This window comes from Vicia villosa, linkage group LG2 (assembly GCF_029867415.1).
Source record: "Vicia villosa cultivar HV-30 ecotype Madison, WI linkage group LG2, Vvil1.0, whole genome shotgun sequence".
NCBI lineage: Eukaryota > Viridiplantae > Streptophyta > Magnoliopsida > Fabales > Fabaceae > Vicia > Vicia villosa.
The window spans coordinates 133,537,591-133,559,305 of record NC_081181.1 but is presented as its reverse complement, the minus strand read 5'-3'; the positions used below and the strand labels follow the sequence as shown (position 1 = coordinate 133,559,305).

The 21,715-nt window shown below is 34.9% G+C and overlaps 2 protein-coding genes across 2 annotated transcripts; both read left to right on the top strand.

Annotated features, from left to right (window-relative positions):
- Window positions 1-283: 283 nt before the first annotated feature.
- Window positions 284-1,809, top strand: LOC131652171 (polyneuridine-aldehyde esterase-like). Its single transcript, XM_058921960.1, has 3 exons — window positions 284-697; window positions 790-915; window positions 1,129-1,809. The coding sequence occupies exons 1-3, from the start codon at window positions 314-316 to the stop codon at window positions 1,408-1,410; spliced, it is 792 nt and encodes a 263-aa protein (XP_058777943.1). The 5' UTR covers window positions 284-313; the 3' UTR covers window positions 1,411-1,809.
- Window positions 1,810-5,613: 3,804 nt separating this feature from the next.
- LOC131650057 (uncharacterized) lies at window positions 5,614-6,189 on the top strand. The gene has a single exon (XM_058919799.1). The coding sequence runs from the start codon at window positions 5,614-5,616 to the stop codon at window positions 6,187-6,189; it is 576 nt and encodes a 191-aa protein (XP_058775782.1).
- Window positions 6,190-21,715: the final 15,526 nt, after the last annotated feature.

Here is a 21,715-nt window from a genome sequence, read left to right as displayed (position 1 = left end):
CTTGTCATTAGTCTATTAAACCAAATAAAAATGAATCCCACTTATTTAATAAAAGAATCATATTAACTGATTTCATTCTTTTATTTTATTTTCTTTTGGCCATCATATCATATGTCATTGTCTCCAATGTATTCACGCAAGACCCTACCTTAATATCAAACTCATTATCTTAGATTTTTTACTTAATTAAAATTTTAATAAGAAGAATTGTCAACGATAAATGAATGGCTGAAAAAGAGTGCTTCCAAACTCAATAATTGCCATCTTTCTATATAAATCAAGCAAAGACATTTCAAAGTGTAGAGAAAACATAATGGCTGAATTCAATTTGAACCATAAACAACAGAAGCATTTTGTTCTGGTTCATGGTGTTTGCCTTGGAGCTTGGTGTTGGTACAAACTAAAACCACAATTAGAATCTATTGGTCACAAAGTCACAACACTTGACCTTGCAGCTTGTGGCACCAGCACACACAAAATTGAAGATGTTCATACTTTTGCAGACTATTCTAAGCCTTTGTTAGAGTTTTTAGCATCACTTGATCCAAATGAAAAAGTGATTCTTGCAGGACATAGCTTTGGTGGAATGAGTATAGCTCTTGCAATGGAAAAATTCTCAGAAAAAATAGCAGTTGGAATTTTCATAGCAGCTTTTGTTCCTGATACCCAACATCAACCATCATATGTAATACAACAGGTGAGGATGTTTAATTATTATAAACTAATTTATAATTCTTTGATGTTTCTGTTTAAGTTTACATGACATGTTGATTTGGTGATTATGGATAGTATATTGAGAGATATCCAATTAGTGGATGGTTAGACACTGAGTTTTCATTTGATGGAAGCAAAATGGTAGTGCTTCCTGGCCTCAAGTTCTTGTCCACTAAATTCTTTCAACTATGCGCCAAAGAGGTACGTGTGTTTAATTTTTATCTTTACCGTATTTTGTAGAAATTTGTCTAACTTATATGATATTAATGGTCTGACTTTTTCGACACATATTATACATGTGTCATACAAATGTCGGATAAATAGGTTTCTTGCATCACAACACTACTAAGTAGGTTTCTTACAAAGATTATTGCTAGCAAAACAAATAAATACTTTTCTTTTTGGATTTTTCAGGATTTTGAATTGGTGAAGATATTACTAAGAGCAGGGTCATTTTTTCTTGAGGATCTGTCTGAGGCCGAGAATTTCTCCAAAGAGAGATATGAAACCGTTCCACGTGCTTTTATTATTGCTAGTGAGGACTTGGCAATTCCTGTGGAGTTTCAACAATGGATGATACAAAATGCTGGGATTGATGTTGTGAAAGTGGTTGATGGAGCTGATCATATGACCATTCTTTCCAAACCTCAAGAACTGTGTTTGTCCCTGTTTGAGATTGCTGATAAATACATTTAGTGGATATCCATTTTGCATGTTAATTAAGTAGAAGTACAATAAGAATGTTATCCATTCTTGCAAGTGTTTGATAATTAGCTCAATCCAACTTTCGTAACAAACAAGGCCATAGTGTAATTGCCATGATGCTTGGATAGTAGTTAGTATTTAGTAATGTCCTCTAATGTAATTGGCTTGTACGATGAAGTGTTAACTAAAATAGACACCTGTTTAATAGGAAGACCACATGCATTGTAAATTATATGCGTGTTTGGATTCAAATTGTGACTTATAGGATTTGGTGTGGTGGCACAACCATATATTGTGTTGTTGAATGTTGATATGTGTGTGAGAGAGATGTTTCAGAATTGATGTCATGTGTTTTGAGGATTCAATCCACATTCTTTCATTTTCGAGCTATTTCTCAGTAATTTGTATTGTTTGTTTGGAGAAAAATATTTGGATCAAAACAAGTATAATATGTGGTATTATAACAAATCACAATTTTTTATTAATCAAAAAACAAAAATAATTTTTTCTCTCTCCTACTCAATTACAACCAATCCTATAAATTCAATTAAAAATTAAATTTTAAATAAATTTAAAATTTTATCTCTTTTTATTATTGTTTTTAACACTAAAGATTTAAATTTGTATTCAAGTTGTTTTCTATTTTGGATCTTTTTATTGGCGAAATAACTTAATGTGCTCTCATATGAGGCCACGTGGATCGCTTCTTTATCCACCTTTAATTTGTTGTTTCTTGCTTGATTTTTCAAATGGTTTTCATTTCATTGCTTCTAATGTACAACTAAATCTAATAAAATACTATAAAATCTTTTGTTGGAAAGACAAATATTTTATTTTCCCTTATTTTATTGATCTAACATTATTTGTCTTTTTCTTTACTATCTCATTACGTTCTCTATCATTTTGTTCTCTCTCTTCAGCTTCAAAACACTTCATTCTTCTACCTTTAACCCTAAACCATCTTCATTCTTCAAAACCCAACCATCTTCTGCGGCTTCCTCCGACCTTTCTACATGGCACGATCGTTTGGCTCAGATCATTTTTGTTTTTATTTTTGCAAATATTTCACAAGACACTAAGTTGGTTACTTTCAGATCTACCATTTTTTAAAGAGGTCTACTCGCTTTTTCCTTCAAATCTATCAATCGTAAGGTGGAAGAAAACAGAAATATAGATCTTAAGGTGAATTTTATTTTTCTGCATGTCTGATTTTTATTTTAGTTTCTTTTGAAGTTTTACGATTATTCTGTGATTTTACACTTTTCCATCTCATTGTAAAATCATAGAATAATTTGTTCATGTGCTTGAGTCTGGCATATCTGACCATGCCTTGTTGTGTGTGAAAGATGGAAAAGAAATACACAAGATTCCTTATAGATTTAAATTCATTAATGTGGTGACTGAGGCTACAGGGTATAATGAGGAGGTGGAAAAGAGTTGGAGAAGGGCAGCTAAAGGTGGCCCCACTAGAGTACTCTGGACTAAACTCATGAGACTACAAAATGTGCTTAAGTAGTTGAACAAAACTATCATAGGGACCAGACTGCAAATAGATAAGGTGAGAAAGGAGTTGTATGAAGCTCATAAGCTTTTAAGTATTGATAGAATTAATGTCCACAATATTGTGCAGGTGAAACACCATAGTGAAAAACTAGTGGAGCTTAATGAGATTGAAGAAAAGATGATGAGACAAAAAGAAAAAATTGATTGGATTAGACTAGGAGATGGTAACAACTCCTATTTCCATGTTGCCCTTAAGAGTAAGAATAGCCAGAAGAATATCAAAGCACTAAGAAGGGAGGATGGCACAACTGCCACTACTCAAGGGGAGGATGGAACAACTGCCACTACTCAAGGGGAGATGGAACAAGAAATCCTTAACTTCTATGGATCACTCATGGGAAGTGTTGAGACTACTCTGCAAAGAGTGGATATTATTGCTCTGAGGAAAGGAAACCAGCTTAGTAGGGATCAAAGAGCTATGTTGATTAGCAGAGTTGATGAAAAGGAAATTAAAGAGGCCCTGAATAGAATAGGTGATCTGAAAGCCCCAGGGGTGGATGGATTTGGTGCTAAGTTCTTCAAGAGATCTTGGAAAATTGTTAGGCAAGACATATTGGACACTGTGCAGAACTTCTTCCAAAATGGGGAGTTGGATGAGAGATTTAACTGTACCTTGGTAACCTTGATACCTAAACATGAGCAAGCTAGGGAAATAAGAGAGTACAGACCTATCTCTTGTTTCACAACTGTGTATACGATAATAGCTGTCGGATTAAATAAAGTCCTGGATTCCATCATCACCAAGAACCAAGCTGCATTTTGATGCTAGCCTATGAACTGATAAGAGGATACAATAGGAAAGGAGGGGTGCTAAGATGTATGCTCCAAATGGATGTTCAAAAAGCATATGACTCAGTGGAGTGGACATCACTAAAAACCATTTTGGCAGAGGTAGGGCTCCCAAGAAGGTTTATTGACTGGATTATGAAAATGGTCACAACTGTCTCCTATAGTTTCAATGTGAACGGTGTGTGCACGATGAAGATGAAGGCTAAAAGAGGTCTAAGGCAAGGGGACCCCATATCCCCCTTGCTTTTTGTGATAGTTATGGAATACCTCCATAGGAAACTGAATGAGCTGAGCAACATCCCTGATTTCAACTACCATAGCAAATGTGAGGTTAAAAATTATTTATGTTTGTTTTGTAGATGATATATTACTCTTCACAAGGGGAGACCTCAGATCTGTCCAGCTTGTCATGGAAAAGTTTCATGAGTTTTCAAGGACCACTGGGCTATATGTTAATCCGAGGAAATGTAAACTTTATGCATGTGGTATTGATGAGGGCACCAAGCAAATTCTTAAACAGACCACTGGTTTTCTGAGTGGCCCCTTACCATTTAGGTATTTGGAGATACCTCTAACTAGTAGGAAACTAACCAACAGTCAATGTGATGCATTTTATGGAAAAGATAGGGGCTAGAATTACCCACTAGAGCGTCATCCTGTTGAGTTATGCAGGGAGTAGGGTTGTTCAAATCCAATCCAATAAAAAAAACGAAAATTGAACCGAAAAAACCAAAAATCGAAAAAAATCAAACTTTTTCGGATGTCTTTGGATCACTTTATAGTATAACCGATCGGTTCGATTTGGTTTTCGGTTGACTGCATGAGAACCAAACCGATCCAAACCGAACCGAACCAAAGTATTTATTCCCATTTATTTTTATTTTATTATGATTTATTAAATGTAATGAATATGTATTCCAAAAATATATATATATCTAATGACATTACGATTCTTCAGCCGTTGCATAAATTCATTCCCCAAAATATAATAAATATGAGATTTTATTGGAAAACATGTTTCGGTAGAAAAAACATAATAAATATTAAACATGTTTTTGTCATTCCCCATCTTAGTTTTACTTCTAATTCTAATTTTACGTTATTCTGAATGTTCTATATCATAGCTAAATTAAGTTAAATGATTATTTTGTCATGTTTTACTATATCATAGCTAAATTAAGTTAGATGATTGTATGGTTTCAAGTTGTTGGGAGTTATTAGTGTAGCATGAATGATGCACACTATTAGTGGAAATGAAGTTCCTAGTTAAAGTCATTTAAATGATGCTCACTAGTAGAGGAAATGACTTTTAAAGTTATCTATATAATGTTTGTTTTAAAAACCTAATAAAACCGAACCAACCGAACTGATGTAAACCGCATAAATTGGATTGGATTTGATTGTATTTTTATTTTAATCATCCAAAAACCGAACCAAACCGCATGCTCTTTGTATCTTTGGATCGGATGACTTTTTATATCAAAACCGATCCAAACCGAACCGCGAACACCCCTAGCAAGGAGGGCCCAACTGATTAAAAGTGTAGTGTTTGGTACAGTCAACTATTAGGTTCAGTGCATCCCATTACCCAAGGGGGTTACTCACAAACTTGAAGCTCTATGCAGAACTTTTTTGTGGACAGGTAAGGGGATCATCACCAGGAAAAGCCCGGTGGCTTGGAGCAAAGTGTGTGCACCTAAGGCACAAGGAGGGCTCAACATTATTGTTATTGGAGATCAGAGTAAAGCGTGTACCACGAAGATGCTTTGGAATTTACAGCGGAAGAAGGATTCTTTTTTGATTCGTTGGGTGCATATATATTATGCTAAAGATGAGAATATAATGACAGTCCCAATCAAGAATAGCTGCTCATGGATACTGAAGAATATCTTAAAACAGAGGGGTCAAGTGAAAGAGATGCAACCATGGAAGGACTTGGTAGAAAATGAAAAGTTTAGTATGAAGAAGTTTTACTACAATTTTTTGAAACATCATCAGCAGATTCCGTGGAGAAGACTGTTCTATGATAATGCGGCCAGGCCGAGAGCCCTATTTACCTTGTGGTTAGCTTGCCATGATAGACTTGCTACCAAGGCTAGATTGAGAGAGTTCGGGATTCTAACAAATGAAGAATGTACTTTTTGTGATAATGTGGAAACTCTACAACATCTCTTCTTTGATTGCAGGGTCACAAAGAACATTTGGAGGAATATTCTGAAGTGGCTGAATATGGATCACAACCCACAAGGATGGGCGCAGGAACTAAACTGGGTGATTGAGAATAGCAAGAACAAGAGTTGGAAAGCAAAAATCCTCAAGGTTGTTGTGGCAGAGACTTCTTATGAGATTTGGAAACATAGGAATGATAGTATTTTTGCAGGTAGTATAAAGGAGATGGATATAGATATAGAAAGATGAATCATAGAAAGTATAGCTAATAGAGTTTGGACGAAGCCAAAAACCTTAGAAAATACATAGCTCAGATAATCATGCCTTAGGGTTGATTTACTAAGTGGTTTTAGCTGAACCCTATGGGTCGCTTGTACAGACTGTTTTTTTGGTTATATATAATCGTTATTTCCAACAACAAAAAATACGGGAAAACATTTTAACATAGACACATAAAATCTTGATTTCAATTGTTTAACATATATTGACGAAAAATAATTTATGTTATATTATCGCAAATAATAATTTAACTTGTATCTTCATAATATTTTTAATCAAAAAAAGTTTAATTTATACATTTTTTATTAATACAAATATTTTCATAACAATAACTATACTAAAAAAATTATTAAAAAAATAATAACTGGTATTATATTTTAAATTTATGGGACACTATTTATGTTATTCTGTATATTTTGTACTGTACGGGCATCATTATAATAATTATTATATTTTTTGTATAATTAAAGAAAATCAAAGTAAATATCTTTAAAATAATCTATGAAATTAAACATGGAAAAAATGTTATTTTAAATTTAAGAAACAATCTTTTTTTAAGAAAATATATGAAAATTTTAGCTGTATATTATTGATGTAATTATTTTACTAATATATGTTGTAATACGGTGGGAGAACTGACTTTTTGAAATGTTGCGGATAGCAAGAGTCGCCACCGACCTTTATTTTATCCAATTTTTAGAAAGGCTAAAAGAACAGAAAAAAACCTTTTTAAAAGACTTTGAGTTCGGGGGGTAAGTTATACAAAGGGAATGTGTAAGCACCCTTTGTATCCATGGTTATCCATGGGCTCTTAATTGCTTAGCTCACTTGTTTGTTTGATTTGTTTGAAACGTGTCGTGTGTGTTTAGAAAAGATTTTTGAAGAAGGACTTTAGCTTGTAAATAAGCGTAGCCTTTTGAGTTGATTTGAAAAAGGGGTGTGAAAAGTAATTTGAGTTTGAATAGTAAGTAAGCAGTTAAAAAGCAATTACCCTTTGTAATACGGTGAACTGACTTTCATCGAAATGTCGCAGTTAAGCAAGAGTCGCCACCGACTTTTATTTTATCCAAATATTAGAAAGGCTAAAAGAACAGAAAAAGACCTTTTTAAAGAAAACAGGGTTCGGGGGTAATTTATGCAAAGGGAAGGTGTAAGGCACCCTTTGCATCCATGGTTATCCATGGGCTCTTAATTGCTTTGCTCTTTTTCGTTCAGAAATGTAGAAGAAGTGAATACGGACTTTAGCTCGTAAATGAGCGTAGCCATATTGAAGTTTTTAAGAAAATGGTAGAAAAAGCAATTTAAACCAGAGCATGCAATTAAGGGCAAATTACCTTGGTATTTGTAAAAAGGTTCTTTTAGCCTTTTAGGGCGAAAGGGTCTATCCATGCCATAAGAGGGCAGGAAGCCTATCATTTGGAGGTTGAAGGGTCGTCGCAATGTCGTTCGCCATAAGACTGTCCCATGCCATAGAGAGGCAGGTAGTCTAAGGGAAGGACCAGAAGATCAGAATAGCCTTTCGTTTAGGCAACCAGAGTATACCTCAGCCCTTCGTAGGCAACTTCCGAGGGACGAGATCATATTAGTGTATCGAAGGCAGCATCATTAGGGACCTATGATCTTTGCATAATCGAGGCAACATGGCTGCAAAAAAACACAAGGCAACAGGAAACAGGCAACAAGAGGGGTTACCAAAAAGTGTGCGTGGGTGCGAGAATCACATGATTAATTCAAAAATTATCTTATAATTAGTCATTCTATATTAATTAACAGGCTTGCACTCCCTAGGATTACTAACCACACAGTAATATGGGGAAGGGAAAAAAACCAGCGGATTAGGCAGAAAAATAAAAGAGATTAGAGTTTTAGGGTTACCGACTATTTGGGCTTTGGCGGTTGGCAAACCCTGAAAAGGTGGGAAAAATAGAAACCAAAAAAAGAGGTGAGTGTATGGACAGTTCATTTGCCTAACAACGTTAACCCTAATTTTAATAAAAAATGGCAAAAAGAAATTAAATAAATTTGAAAAAGACTTAGCTTTGATCTGATATGGTTGGTAGTCGGAGGCAAAATCCTGTTGTTAACCCTGAAAAAGTTTGACAAAGGCAAAGGAAAGAAAGTGAGTGTAGGAAGAGTCCATTGACTTTTGAGAATGAAACCCTAATAATATTTTATAAGGCAAACACGTATTTAAATAAAATAATAGGGTCGGGACTTATCTTCGTAATAGGCGAGGCGCATAGTCGGAAGATGTCTGATGATAACCCTGAAAATTTGCGCAAAGGAGAGAAGAGAATCGCAATGAAGAAATTTAATGTTTGATTACAAAACCGCATTCTCTGAATCCTTAGATTTGGAATTAGCGAGACTAGTGGAGGAGATTGAGGATGAATTTGCAAATATCCACGAGAATATATGAACAGCTCGAATGTACCTCGCAAAAACAAAAAAGTGTTAGTACGGATAAAAAATAATGCATGAAAAATGATAAAAACTAACGGATAGTAATTATAATTAACAAAGAAAAAAAATAAAACTAAACATAATAAACTTTAAAGAAAATAGTTAATGGAAATATTTTTGGTATTTAATAATTTTAATACCTAACTAAATTAGGTGACCAAAATTCAATTTGTAAATTATCTTATTACTAAAATTGTCAATTTTAATACTAAAAACTAAATATAAATAAATCCTATTAATCTATAATTAGTTAAGATAAAAAAAAAAATGGAAGGGAAACAAAAGGCTGGGAGCGGTGGATTATAGACAACAACATGAGTTGAATCTTCAAATTTCTTTTCAACCAGTTATATATATTTTCTCTACCTTTAATTTTTTCTTTATTTATTATATAACGTTTTTGAAACAATAAAAATGGAAATCTATTATAACTATTAAAACTTACCTTTTACTGCTCAATGCAATTAATTTGAAAGGTTATACGGGAGATGAAAAAGTGAAAACCCAATTTTTTTATAGCTTTCCATTTAAATTTTTAATTTTCTTAAATCTTAAAGATAGTTAAATGATAATTACAATAATAATGCTCAAGTTATCATTTAATGTAGACTTTAAGAAATTTTATTATTAAATGTAATTATTATTACTAAATTGAAAATTAAATAATTCCATTTAAATGATAATTACAATAATAATGCTCAAGTTATTATTTAATGTAGACTTTAAGAAATTTTATTATCGAATGTAATTATTATTACTAAATTAAATAATTCCTTATAATTATTCTAAATTAAAAATTAAATAATTCATTTGATCAAAAAAAAAAAAATTAAATAATTCCTCATAATTATTCTCTCCATTTTTTATTATACGTCGCTTTAGCCTTTTTAACTTTGGCTAATTTTGTTAATATATTATACGATGTTCCAATACCTTCAAAATCTCTTTTTCCTAAATAAATCATTATGATTTGATAATGAAATATTTAAACTGCACTTAGTTCATCCATAAAAAATGTACGTGTCTTTCCACTGATCCCACTAATAAAATAAATTCTTATTATAAAATGAAAAAAAATAAAATTAACTTTTATTATTTTCTCTCTCTTGAAGTTGAAACTATACATTTTTTTTATCGTCATTCCTTCTTTTTCTCCCTGAAACACTAAACCACTTTAAAAAATTGTTAATTTTTTATACTAAATTAATCATAATTTGATAATAAAAATATGTTGTGTTTTTTTAATTTACCACCATTAATAAAAAAACTTCTTATTTTAAAATAAAAAATTAAATTCACATTATTATTTTCTTTCTCTTGAATAAAGTCATTATACTATTAGCAAAATTAGGATATGCATTATACGTAACAAATTTATATGTTTTGTATTATGAAAATAGTATTCAAAATTTTAATTTAATGTTTAAACATATAATTTTTTAAATATAATATAATTTTTAGTATTCAAAATTTACGTGATTGTTGTTATTAAATTTATTTTTCTTTTTAAAATTTTAGTAATATATTAACTATAAATAAAATTATTATGAAAAATTATTTTGTAATTATTTAGATCCTTATTTGAGATAAAATTTATTTTGAAATTATTTAGACTTTTATAAAATTGAGATTTTGTAATTTTTTTAAACTTATGAAATAACTAAAAAATTTCAGAATTTTTCAAATTAACTTCATAATTGTAATCATGTTAAAAATATGTTAATGGGTAGTCATGAAAATTTAATGATAAATGGTAATCATAAAAAATAATGATAAAAGATAAAAATTTATTAATATAGTCAATTTTATAGCTTGAATAAACTACGATTGTTTTTATAAACGGGAATAAGTTAGAAAGCATTTTAAATTTGGGATTTTATATTTATTACACTATCCAATAGAGACTACTTAATGTGATTATTTTAAATATATGAGAATAAATATATATATTATTTACCATACATAGGTTTTAAATTTCTATTTTTTTTATAATTGTACATAGATGTAATTACTCTATTAACATATCCATATTTTTATTATTTGTTTAATTTTTAAATATTTTAAGTATACATTAAACGTAGAAACTTTTAATATTTGACGGGAGATGTCATACATTTTAGGTTTGAAAAAAATGATCTAATATCTCAAATAGGTTTAATAAATTTTATTCTCTAACTATGTTTAATTTCTTAATTAAAATTATATTTTTTTAACTTATAAAATTATATTTTTTATATTATAATAATATGTATTAAATGTAGAAACTCTTAAGCATTTAACGGGAGTTGTTATACATTTTATGTTTGGGAAAATGGGCTAATATCTTAAATAGGTTTAATAAATTTTTAGAATTAACTCATTTGGATTAAGCTGGCGTTTCTTGACGGGTAGATGTGAACGTATCTATGAGATACCAGTGATGACGGATCATTTTAATGTCTATCTTTTAACTATTTCTTTTGTTATTGTTTTATATATATTTGAAGCTATAAAATTAATTGACGGGTATATGTGAATATATCTATGAGATATCAGTTATGATTGAAATTACGTGAATATTTATGAACGGCAAAATAAATTATATTATATTTGATATTTCAAACACATCAATTAAATTCTGATAAATAACTATAAGTTATAAATATATTAATGTTATCTAACTGAACATATGATGTCATATTTAATAATTTAGTCATTGATACGTGTAATATGAATCCATACTTTTATTGTTTTTACTTAAAGAGCTAAAAAAAATTGATGTATTATTAGCTCTTTCATTGTTAACTATTATGTTTTTGGGATTAACATTGACTAAAATTTATTTGCATTTTGGTTAAATATATATGGTTGATTTATATAAAAGAATTTTACAAGTGATATTTGGATACATGTAATGTGAAATCTCGACCAGACCCGTGCGATAGCACGGGTTTCCTACTAGTAAACCATAAAAAGAAAAGAAAAAGAAACCACATCAGTAGCAAATCGTGGTTCTCTCTTTCTCATAATCTTATCTTTCCAAAATCCATCTCTCAAATCACTTCTCAAAATCAATCAAACCAAACTCTTCCATGAAATTGAAATCAAACCCCCACTCAATCATGTATGAATCAAGAATATTCATGGAAAGGGAACATTCAAAATGATGAAGAGTACCTGTTGGGGTTCGACGGCGTCAGAGGAGCTGCTCGACGGCGTCAGATGATGATATTGAATCGGCGGCGGCACGGCTCCGGTGCATTGTTGAGCGGTGAGATGGAACCGGTGATGTGCGGTTGGGGCGGCCGAGAGATTTCGATCGGGACTGCTCTTCGGGAAGGAGTACGGCGCCTCTGTTGCAGGTTCTTCGTGAACTTATTGAGTCTAAGCTCGGTTCCGCATCAGATGCGAAGCTTGTGCGATGTCCATCTCCTCTTCTTTATGAGATAGTGCTGCAAGACAAAAAGGCAAAGAACAAGTAATGTTGCTTTGAAGGTTAATGGCGTTTATTCAAGGAAAAAGATGAATGTCGGTTTAATGAAATTGTAAATGAAATGTCGGTTTAATGAAATTGTAAATGAATTGAGGTTTTGCAGGTAATTGATTTGAGGATATTAGTAGGTGTGGATGTGCACGACGATGGATTCCCAGCACGACATCGTTCTCGTTGGAGAAGAGATGATTCGTCGTCGACGGTGATGCTATGGAGGTTGCAGCTGGTGCTTCACGACATCGTTCTCCGCCTCCTGCAAAAAACAAACCTTCTCCAAATATATCATGACTGTTAGATTTGTTGAGTTTGTATGCATTATCAATGGTGTTAACATTATAAAGCTCTATAATTTTATGCATAAAATTGGTGAGGATTTGGTATAAAGTTAGATAATTATGCTGTTAAGTGGTAAAAACAAGTATGGTTTTTTGGTTTTCTACAAGAATGAAGAGAATTGGTTTTGGAATTTGAACATGAATTTGTGTGGTGTGATACAAAGATTTTTTAGTGAATGGAGATGTAGAAGGGAGTTGTTTAATGTATGTACAGGTCATAACAAAGAGTTTTTTTTGTGTACGATGATGAAGGTGGGTGTTTGTACGTGAAAAGTTTTGTACGAGAGGAATAGGTTATAGTGTAGAAAATGTACCTATTTATACTAATAAATTAGGTTAGAAGAAAAATAGAATAAAATTAATTTCTCCAATCAATATAATTAAAATCTTAAATCAAAATTTAATTTGATTTAGAATCTTACTATATTGATCAAATTATATTAATTTTTTTGGTTTATTATCGCTTCATCAATAAGACACAAAAAACACATGAAATAACAAATTAAAATTAAAACTTTCTTTTTTTGGTTTTTTTTAATATTTTATGATTTTTGGTGATTTTTTGACTAAAAAATACATAAAGTGAAAATTGACTATTTTAAAAAATGCCTATTTAATTAGTACGAAAATTAAAATTAAAATGATAAAAAATGCAATTTTTGTGATTTTTGAATAAATGGAAATAAAGTTAGAACTAAAATTAAAAAGAAAGTAAAAGGGAAAATGTTAGAAGTGAGATTTAAACTCGGGACCTCGCGCTAATGAAGCTTTCACGCTCAAATTCTTACCAATTGTGCCAATACATTTATTCGAAATAAAATGGCGTTCGTAAGTATATGAGGGCAAATTTTGGGGTATGACACCCTTAAGTTAAGATTTTCTGTTCTTTTAGACTTTAAGGCTATGTTTGGGAGTTTGGAGGGGAGGGGAGGGGAAGACTTCCAAAAATGAAAATTTAAAAAAATGTAGGAAAATATTTGACATTTTTTGAAAAAATGATTTTGTTTAGAATGATAAAAGAGTCATTATTATTACAAAATTTTTAATTTTCATAATACTATAACAACCTAAAAGATATTTGAAAAATTTATGTAAACCCTTCAAAACCCTCCAAAACCCTCTTTCAATACAATTTTTGAGTTCCCCCATTTTATAGGGTTTTTGGTGTTATGAATAAACTCAAACCCTCCAAAACCCTCCAACCCAAAATCTTTTTATCCTTTTCACTCAATTCTTCCTATTTTTCAAAGCCCTCCCCTCCCTTCCCCTCCAAACTCCCAAACATAGCCTAATGGGAAAGGGCTATCCATACCATAAAGAGGGCAGGTAGTCCTTTCATTGGATTTCAAAAGGGTCATCAAAATTATCGTTCGCCATAAGACTGCCCCTGCCATAAAGAGGGCAAGTAGTCTTAGGAAAGGATATAATAGTAATTTTAGGAAACATGCGAGGATACCTTAGCAATGGGGACAATCATCATTTATAAGGCAACTTCGAGGGACAAATTTGATGATGATAATGAGCTGAGGGCAACATTTATTTTGATTAGGTATCCTCGGAACCAAGGGACTTGACTATTTCAGAATCATAATAAAAAGGTAACAAGGCAACAAAAGAGGTTACCCTAAAGGTGTGTATGTGGCACAATCAAGTGATTCAGTTCAGATATCTTATCTTGTAATTAGTGGGTTATGTTAATTAACAGGCTTGCACTCCCTAGGATTACTAACCACACATTTAAAAAATAAGGGCAGAATTTAAAAGTTCCTACGCTATTACAATAAACACATGTGGGCAGAAAAATAAAGGCGGAAAAGAAAACCTAAACTATTACAATAAACACCTGCAGGCAAATATAGAGGCAAAAATAGAAACCCTAAGGTATTACAAGGCTTTGGGGCAGATACAAAATTGGGCAAATACAATAAAGACAAACCTCAAATGGGGGAACAAGTTAACCAAAGTTAATAGAATAAATAAGGCAAGACAAATGGTATAAGGCAAACAAAAAATTTTGAAAAGAAGGTAAACCCTGATTTTTAGCAAAGGTTTTTGAAGAAAGAAGATAAATAAAATTAAAAAGAAAAGGTTTTCTGAAAACGTCAGGGTAAACCCTGATTTTTTATTAGGGAATGAGGTTTTATGAAAAAGACACTGAGTTAATGGATGACACCTACCTAAATTAATCAAGGCTAGACAAACCCTAAAAATAAATCATTGGTTGTTAACCTAATTAATTTTAAAGTCGACTAATCATAATTAAATTAATTAACCCCAATTTATTTAATTATCCTAATTAATTAACCTAAAAATTAATTATCTAAGTATCCTTAAAAAACCTAATTAGAATTAATCTAATTAAACTAATTAATTTTTAAACCCTAATTACCTAATTAAAATTAACCTAAGTATATTTAGTTAATTATTGGTTAATTAAAAGTTAATTAAATTAATTAAAAGGTTAATCCTAACGATTAAAAAAAGAAATAAAAAAAAGCAAAGAGAATAAAGAAAATACCTGGTGGGGGTGCTGCAATCCAGTGTATGAGGGCATGAATATCTACGGTGGAGCAGTACCATCATATGCGTTGGATCAGCTTTGATAAAGATGAGACGGTTGGAGTGTGAGAGAGCATGGTGCGCGCGTCCCGGCTAACTACATGGGATCTGCAATGAACTAAGAGGAAAATAGTGGAAAAAAAGCAAAAAAAAAAACCATGCTTCTCCTAGGTATCGAACCCAGGACTTGAATGAAACGCCCCACGCCCTTTTCCCAGTTGAACCGTTTTCATTTGTTGACAATATTACAAGCCCTTTTCTTTATATATAATAACCAAATTCAAAAAAAATCAAAACGAAACAAGGCGCCAAGCACCATTCTTCTTCCTCAAACGAACTCAGCTACGACCACGACTCAGCTACCATTTTGCTGCGATTGTTTTCGTAGCCGAACCCCTGAAAGTATCATACTCACAAAATACTGCAAATAAATTCCTAATAAATACATGTTTCGACTATAAATCACCTTCTGAACATGATAATGCCATTAATTCGGGTTAATTCTTCCTCCATGGAAAAACCCCAATTTAGAGCTTCCAAAACCTAACAATGGTGCATCCTTTTACATGCATCGAAACCTTAATCCAATGACCCAGATAGCTTGCAAACACAATTCTAAGTACAACCATACATTCAAAAACGATTCATGATGCGTGTATGAACGAATGAGACATTGAAAATTTTAAGAACAAACTGTGATTAGTGATAATGATTCACGACGTTGCGATACCTATGAATAATTGGGAGAGCTTCAAAGATGTCCCAGGAACCGATTGAGATTCTTAAAATGCTTTGAATCCACCTCAAATTCTGAGAACGAATTTGACTTTTTCTTGATCTTTAGTGAGCTCGGTTAGGGTATAAGTGGCTGCCAATCCTTGTGCTACTGCTTTGGACCAATTATGCACTTATAGGAGGATAAATCAGGTTACTAAAATTGACTTGTATCTTGTTAAATCCATGATTGCAATTCTTGAGAAATTTGATTTTAAAGGTTTCCAAAATTGATTCAATCTCAATCTTTCCCAAACAATCTTGTCTTGCACGAAATTGGATTGAATATATGGTATTTGATTGATTGAATTTGATTGGAAATCAGATTCAAATCAATTCTCTTCCATAACTCTTTGAATATTTGATTTAAATCATTCTTTAAATGAATAAAAATTAATATAAAATCAAATAAAATTCATAAATTCGTGGCATTTGGATTTGAGACCTTGGATAACTTGAGGATCAATATTGGATCATAAAAAGTTGGGGCCCTTTGCAAGAAAATCCATTTTGAAGTCCTTTTGTTTCACATTTTTCCTTCAAAATTGTCCAACTTTGACAAGGCATATCTCCCTCAATTTTTAAGATATGGAAAAGTTCTAGGACTTTTTGGAAAGATCAAGATGTCCTCTACAAGCCACTTTATAACCTTTTTTCCATTTGAAGATTTTATCTTGATAATATGGGCTTTGACAAAAAACTGCTTTTTGCGAGCTTCTAGAAGGACCTGTAATGTTTTGGCTTATATCTCTTATGCGGAAGCATTTCTTGACCTTGGGCCCAACATCAAAGTTGTAGATAATTGAATTTCCTTGAGAATGAGATTTTGTTGGGGAATTTATGATAAAGTATGAGAGAGATATGATCAGTCAAAGTTGGGTTGACTTTCTCCTAAAAACCCTAAATTAGCATCTTGGACTTTTGATGATTTATGAGCTCTCCTTGATGAATCATGATCAAAACTTGATCAAATGATTAATGTGACATCAAAATATTGATGTTGACCAAAAATCAGGAGTTTTGATTGTGGTTAGACCATAGTTGACTTTTAGGTCAAATTGGTCGACTATTGTCCATTTGAGCAGTTGATTGATCAAACTTGTGATTCAGAGCTTGAAACTTGACATGAGGATCCTTTGAGGCATGTGGGAGGCCATTAGGTCCACTTGAGGTGTCAAAACCTAATTTTACCTTGAGAGAAACAAAACCCTAGTTGTGGGTTGATTGCTTATGAGAGAGATAGTCAAGCTTATTTCTCAGTGCTTGAACCAAAATATTTTGAAATATGATGGGCAAATTTTGGGGTATGACATATGTTATCAATGTAAATAATATAAATATATGTTTCTTATAAATTATAAAACATTGAATCTTAAATATTTTTTTAAATATATGGTTTCATCAACTGAACTTTCTGTCTAGTTTATTTTATCTCTTTTGTTTTGATCTTGTAGTTGTTGTGTAAGGTTTATGTCCCCTCAACTTGTTATTCTTCTTTTTATTTTATATATTTTTCTTTGCTTAATATATATATATATATATATATATATATATATATATATATATATATATATATATATATATATATATATATATATATATATATATATATATATATATATATACTAGTGTCTTTACCCGTGCTAGGCACGGGTTAAAAAATTCGTATAATAAAAAATATATTTTATAAGTGTTTAAAGTTTATATATATATATATATATATATATATATATATATATATATATATATATATATATATATATATAGGGAATGTATCAAGTAGGAGGGTTTTTAAATAAGAGATAAGAGCATTCAATGCTAACCATTGAATTAATTAATATAATTATTATTTCTCTCTCTTGATTAATCCAATAGTTAGGATTGAATGCTCTTATCTCTTATTTAAAAATTCCTCCTACTTGATACATCCCCTATATATATATATATATATATATATATATATATATATATATATATATATGTTATAACATAAAAATAACTTTAAAATTTTTTAAAGATAAAATATATATGTTATGTCATTAAAAAATAATAAATTCATCAAATTTTAGTACAAAAATGTGAGATGGGGTCAAAACTATTTTAATTTTAAAAAAATATTAATTTTCTAAATAACGTAAAAGAGGGGGATTAAAACTCTACTTAAGTCAAAAATATATTTAATCAAATAATTAAATTTATGTTATTTAGTATATTTAAATAAATTTGCTTTTGAGACATTATTAAAAATATTCCAAGATTAAATTCTTTTAAACAAAAATGAAACATAAATTAGTAGAGCATATGTAATGATAAGAGTGTTGTTCATTGTTTTAACTTCCATGATTGCAGATTGACTTCTCTTGTTGCTACAAAACAAAACAGTTAATCTAAATGTGTTATTAGGGGATCAAATAGGTTATACTACGCAGTCTTTTGTAATAATAATATTGTCCAAGATTTCTACTCTGTTAACCTCACCAGAATTTAAAAGACAGTAATATGAATTGCCAAACTACTAAAATATCAAATGTGTTCCGGACTGGGCCAAGACTAGGCCCAACACCGCTTTCGGCCCAATAAGCCTCAGAGGCCCATGTATAGTTCATGGCCTTCCGACACGCCTTGCTCGGCACCAACACCGCGCTCGGCGTTCATTCTCCCCCGGACATCATCCTTGCCGAGGACCCTGCTCCGCGCAGGGCTCCTTCATATCCAATCCTCCGAATAACTCGGATCCCACGTGGCTCCTAAAAGACCGCGTCCTCCCTTGGACTTCGGAGCGGTTAACCAGGACAGAGGGCGTACACGCACCTCCGATATTTCCGCTCAGGAAACCTGGCAGTCTCCTAGTTGGGCTTGGGAATCCAACCCAATAGCGAGATCATGGCCCAGCGCTGGGGGCTATATATACCCTCTTTAACTAGAGGGTCAGGTATTCAATTCTCACTCACTCTTAGCTAGTACTTGCGCTCCTTTGCTCGTCATCTTACTTTGGCATTGGAGTACCTTGCAGGTACACCCCCCTCCTCCTCCTTCCTAGAAGATCCAGTCCGAGCAGCCTGCGACGATTCTTCTGATCAGGTACGATCAGTGGCGCCGTCTGTGGGAACTTGCTTCCCCATCTTTAAAGAACAAAGATCAAAGCTAATCATCTCCAATCGTCATGGCTGACAACAACAACATCCCAAACGCTGACCCTTTCCTCCTTCACGAGCTGATCGAGGAATCCTCCCGCGAGCTAGCTAATCATCGTCGGGGGGATCGTCGGCGACAAAGGTCCGGGCATGAAACCCAGGACACTCAGGTGTTGCAGGTCCTACAACAGGTCCAGAATGTTGACCATGTTCCTCCAGAAGGGCACGTTCAGAACGGCGAGCAGATCAGAACGACCAACGTGCCGGAACATGCCCAGAATGTGAATGAGACCGACCTCCGAGACGGGCAACATGCTTCCTCATTCACCCACACCTCCGAGAGGCGGAGAGCCCGTCACGGAGAAGAAGAGGAACCGCTCAACATTCCCGAGGATGCTGACCCCATCACCGTCCGCTTGCTCAAAGAAATACAATTGACGAACAGCCTCCTCAGAATTCAGGACGACCGAATTCACGAACTGGAAAGACAGCGACGACGTCGCCCCTCTCCGCGGAGGCACTACAGGTCACGCTCCTATTCCTCCTCGCGCTCACCGCCGAGAAGATACCGTCGGCGTTCCCCGTCCTCTTCAAGGTCTCCCCCGAGAAGACATCGCCGCCGGAGGACTCGTTCCCGTTCTCCACCAAGAAAGAACAGGAAGAACCAGAAACCTGAAACCGCTGAACAAAGAAGCCCCTCCCCCGAACAGGGCCGTCGGGGCCCCTCCAAAGCTGCGTTGGGTGACAACCAAGAGGATTCCCGACGAAACAGGCACTACCATTCACCAGGACCGAGCGACGAGGAGGACTTCCGCAGCCCCTTGTCCGCCAATATCCGGAGAGCCCACCTCCCTCGGGGGATGGAAAAACCGCCAGTATTGGACCAATACGACGGAACCACTGACCCCGACGACCATATTCGGAGCATCGAAGCGGTCATGGACTATCACGTCGTCAGAGGCTCGATCAAGTGCCGCATTTTCCCGACCACCCTCAGGAAGGGAGCGATGAATTGGTACAGGAACCTCCCTCCGAACTCCATCCATTCCTGGACCGAGCTCAAAGAACTCTTCTTGAGCCACTTCACAGCCTCCCGACGACAACCGAAATCGGAAGCCAATCTCGAGGCCGTGGTACAAGGACCCAACGAACCTCTTCGGGATTACCTTGAAAGATTCAACAAGGAGGCCGTCCAAGTGCAGACGGCCGACTACATGAAGAGGTACATCTTGGAGCGAGGACTTCTCCCCGGCAGTGACTTCAAGAAGGCCATTAAGATTGAGAAGGTGCACTCGATGAATGCCCTCCTCCGCAAAGCAAAGGCATTCATCGACTTTGAGGAAGGCGAGGCAGCCGCGATCAAAGCCTCGAGGGGCAGTGATGCCGTTCGCAGCTCAAACCTCGAGGATCCAGGGTCACGCCGAAGACAAGACAAAAGAAGGGACGACAGGTCCCGAGATGTCAAAGAACGGCGAGGACCGGCAGGGCGTTTCAACGACTACACTCCTTTGAACACCTCCCGGGAGAAAATCCTGGCCGACTGCCAGAACGCCGAGTTCAAGAAATCCAACATCAGGCCCCCGAAGTCAAATCCTACAAGACCGGGGACGGACAAGTCCAAGTACTGCAAGTACCACAAGAGTCACGGGCATATGACCGACGAATGCATAAACCTCAAAGATGCCATAGAGACCCTGATCAAAGAAGGCCACCTGGCAAGATACACCAAGAAGGGAGAACCCTCCAGAAGAGACATCCCTCGAAATTCTGACGAGGGGAACTCACCAGACAGCAGACCGCTTCAAGTCGCACTGTCCATAACCCGACCGGAAGACTTCATCCCTTCTGTCGGCATGACGACCGCCCTCAGCACCTGGGAACATTTCCCCACCGCAATGGTCATCTCCAACGGCGGCGACCCCGGCTCTCTCACCGTCAGTTCAGTCAAGAGAAAGTTCGACGAGCTACTCAGCGCCAATGCCGATCTCGGCCCTACTCTGCGGAAATTCCGAGGAAAGTCAGAGCCAATCACTTTCTACCTCGAGGAACTCCCCGGCGGAGCTCCAAACGCCACCATTCCCCTCCTCGTCCGAGCCAGAATGGCAAACTTCGATGTTCGACGGGTCCTGGTAGATGAAGGTAGTTCGGTCGACATCATGTACTCCCACCTCTTCCAAACACTTCAGCTGGACGACTCGCACCTCACTCCCTATGTGGGTTCCGACCTCCAAGGTTTTAACGGAGCCACCACCAAACCATGGGGCTACGTCGAGCTGATTGTCACCTTCGGGGAAGGGGAAGCGTCCAGGCAAGTCAAAACCAGGTTTTTGGTGATCGACTGCAAAACACTGTACAACTGCATCATCGGACGCCCAACACTGGCCGAGCTAACCGCCGTGCCCTCCACGGTCCATCTGAAGATGAAGTTCTACACGAGGACAGGGAAAGTGGCCACCATCAACGCCGACATTGAAGCTGCGAGGAGGATCTTCGATGCATCCGTCAAAGGACTAGAGCTGATCGCCCCTCCGACCAGCTCCAACAAAAAACCTAGAGCCGAAGACAAGCATCCTCGGGAAGATCAGCTTCCAACGGCCAACGTCAGCTCAGTCGACCTTGACGCAAGGTTTACACAGGAAGAACTGAAATCCGGGGAAGAGACACTATCAAAAGCCCCTCATCCCGTCCGGCCTGTCCCCGACGGAGACTTCGAGCTGATCCCCCTGGGAGACAACCCCGACAGAGCAGTGAAGATCGGC

Bases quoted from the DNA above. Each gene is read 5' to 3' on its own strand.
- LOC131652171 (XM_058921960.1), top strand. From the start codon at position 314: ATGGCTGAATTCAATTTGAACCATAAACAACAGAAGCATTTTGTTCTG. The intron at 698-789 runs GTGAGGATGTTT...GATTATGGATAG, and splicing joins CATCATATGTAATACAACAG to TATATTGAGAGATATCCAAT. The intron at 916-1,128 runs GTACGTGTGTTT...TGGATTTTTCAG, and splicing joins TTCAACTATGCGCCAAAGAG to GATTTTGAATTGGTGAAGAT.
- LOC131650057 (XM_058919799.1), top strand. From the start codon at position 5,614: ATGACAGTCCCAATCAAGAATAGCTGCTCATGGATACTGAAGAATATC.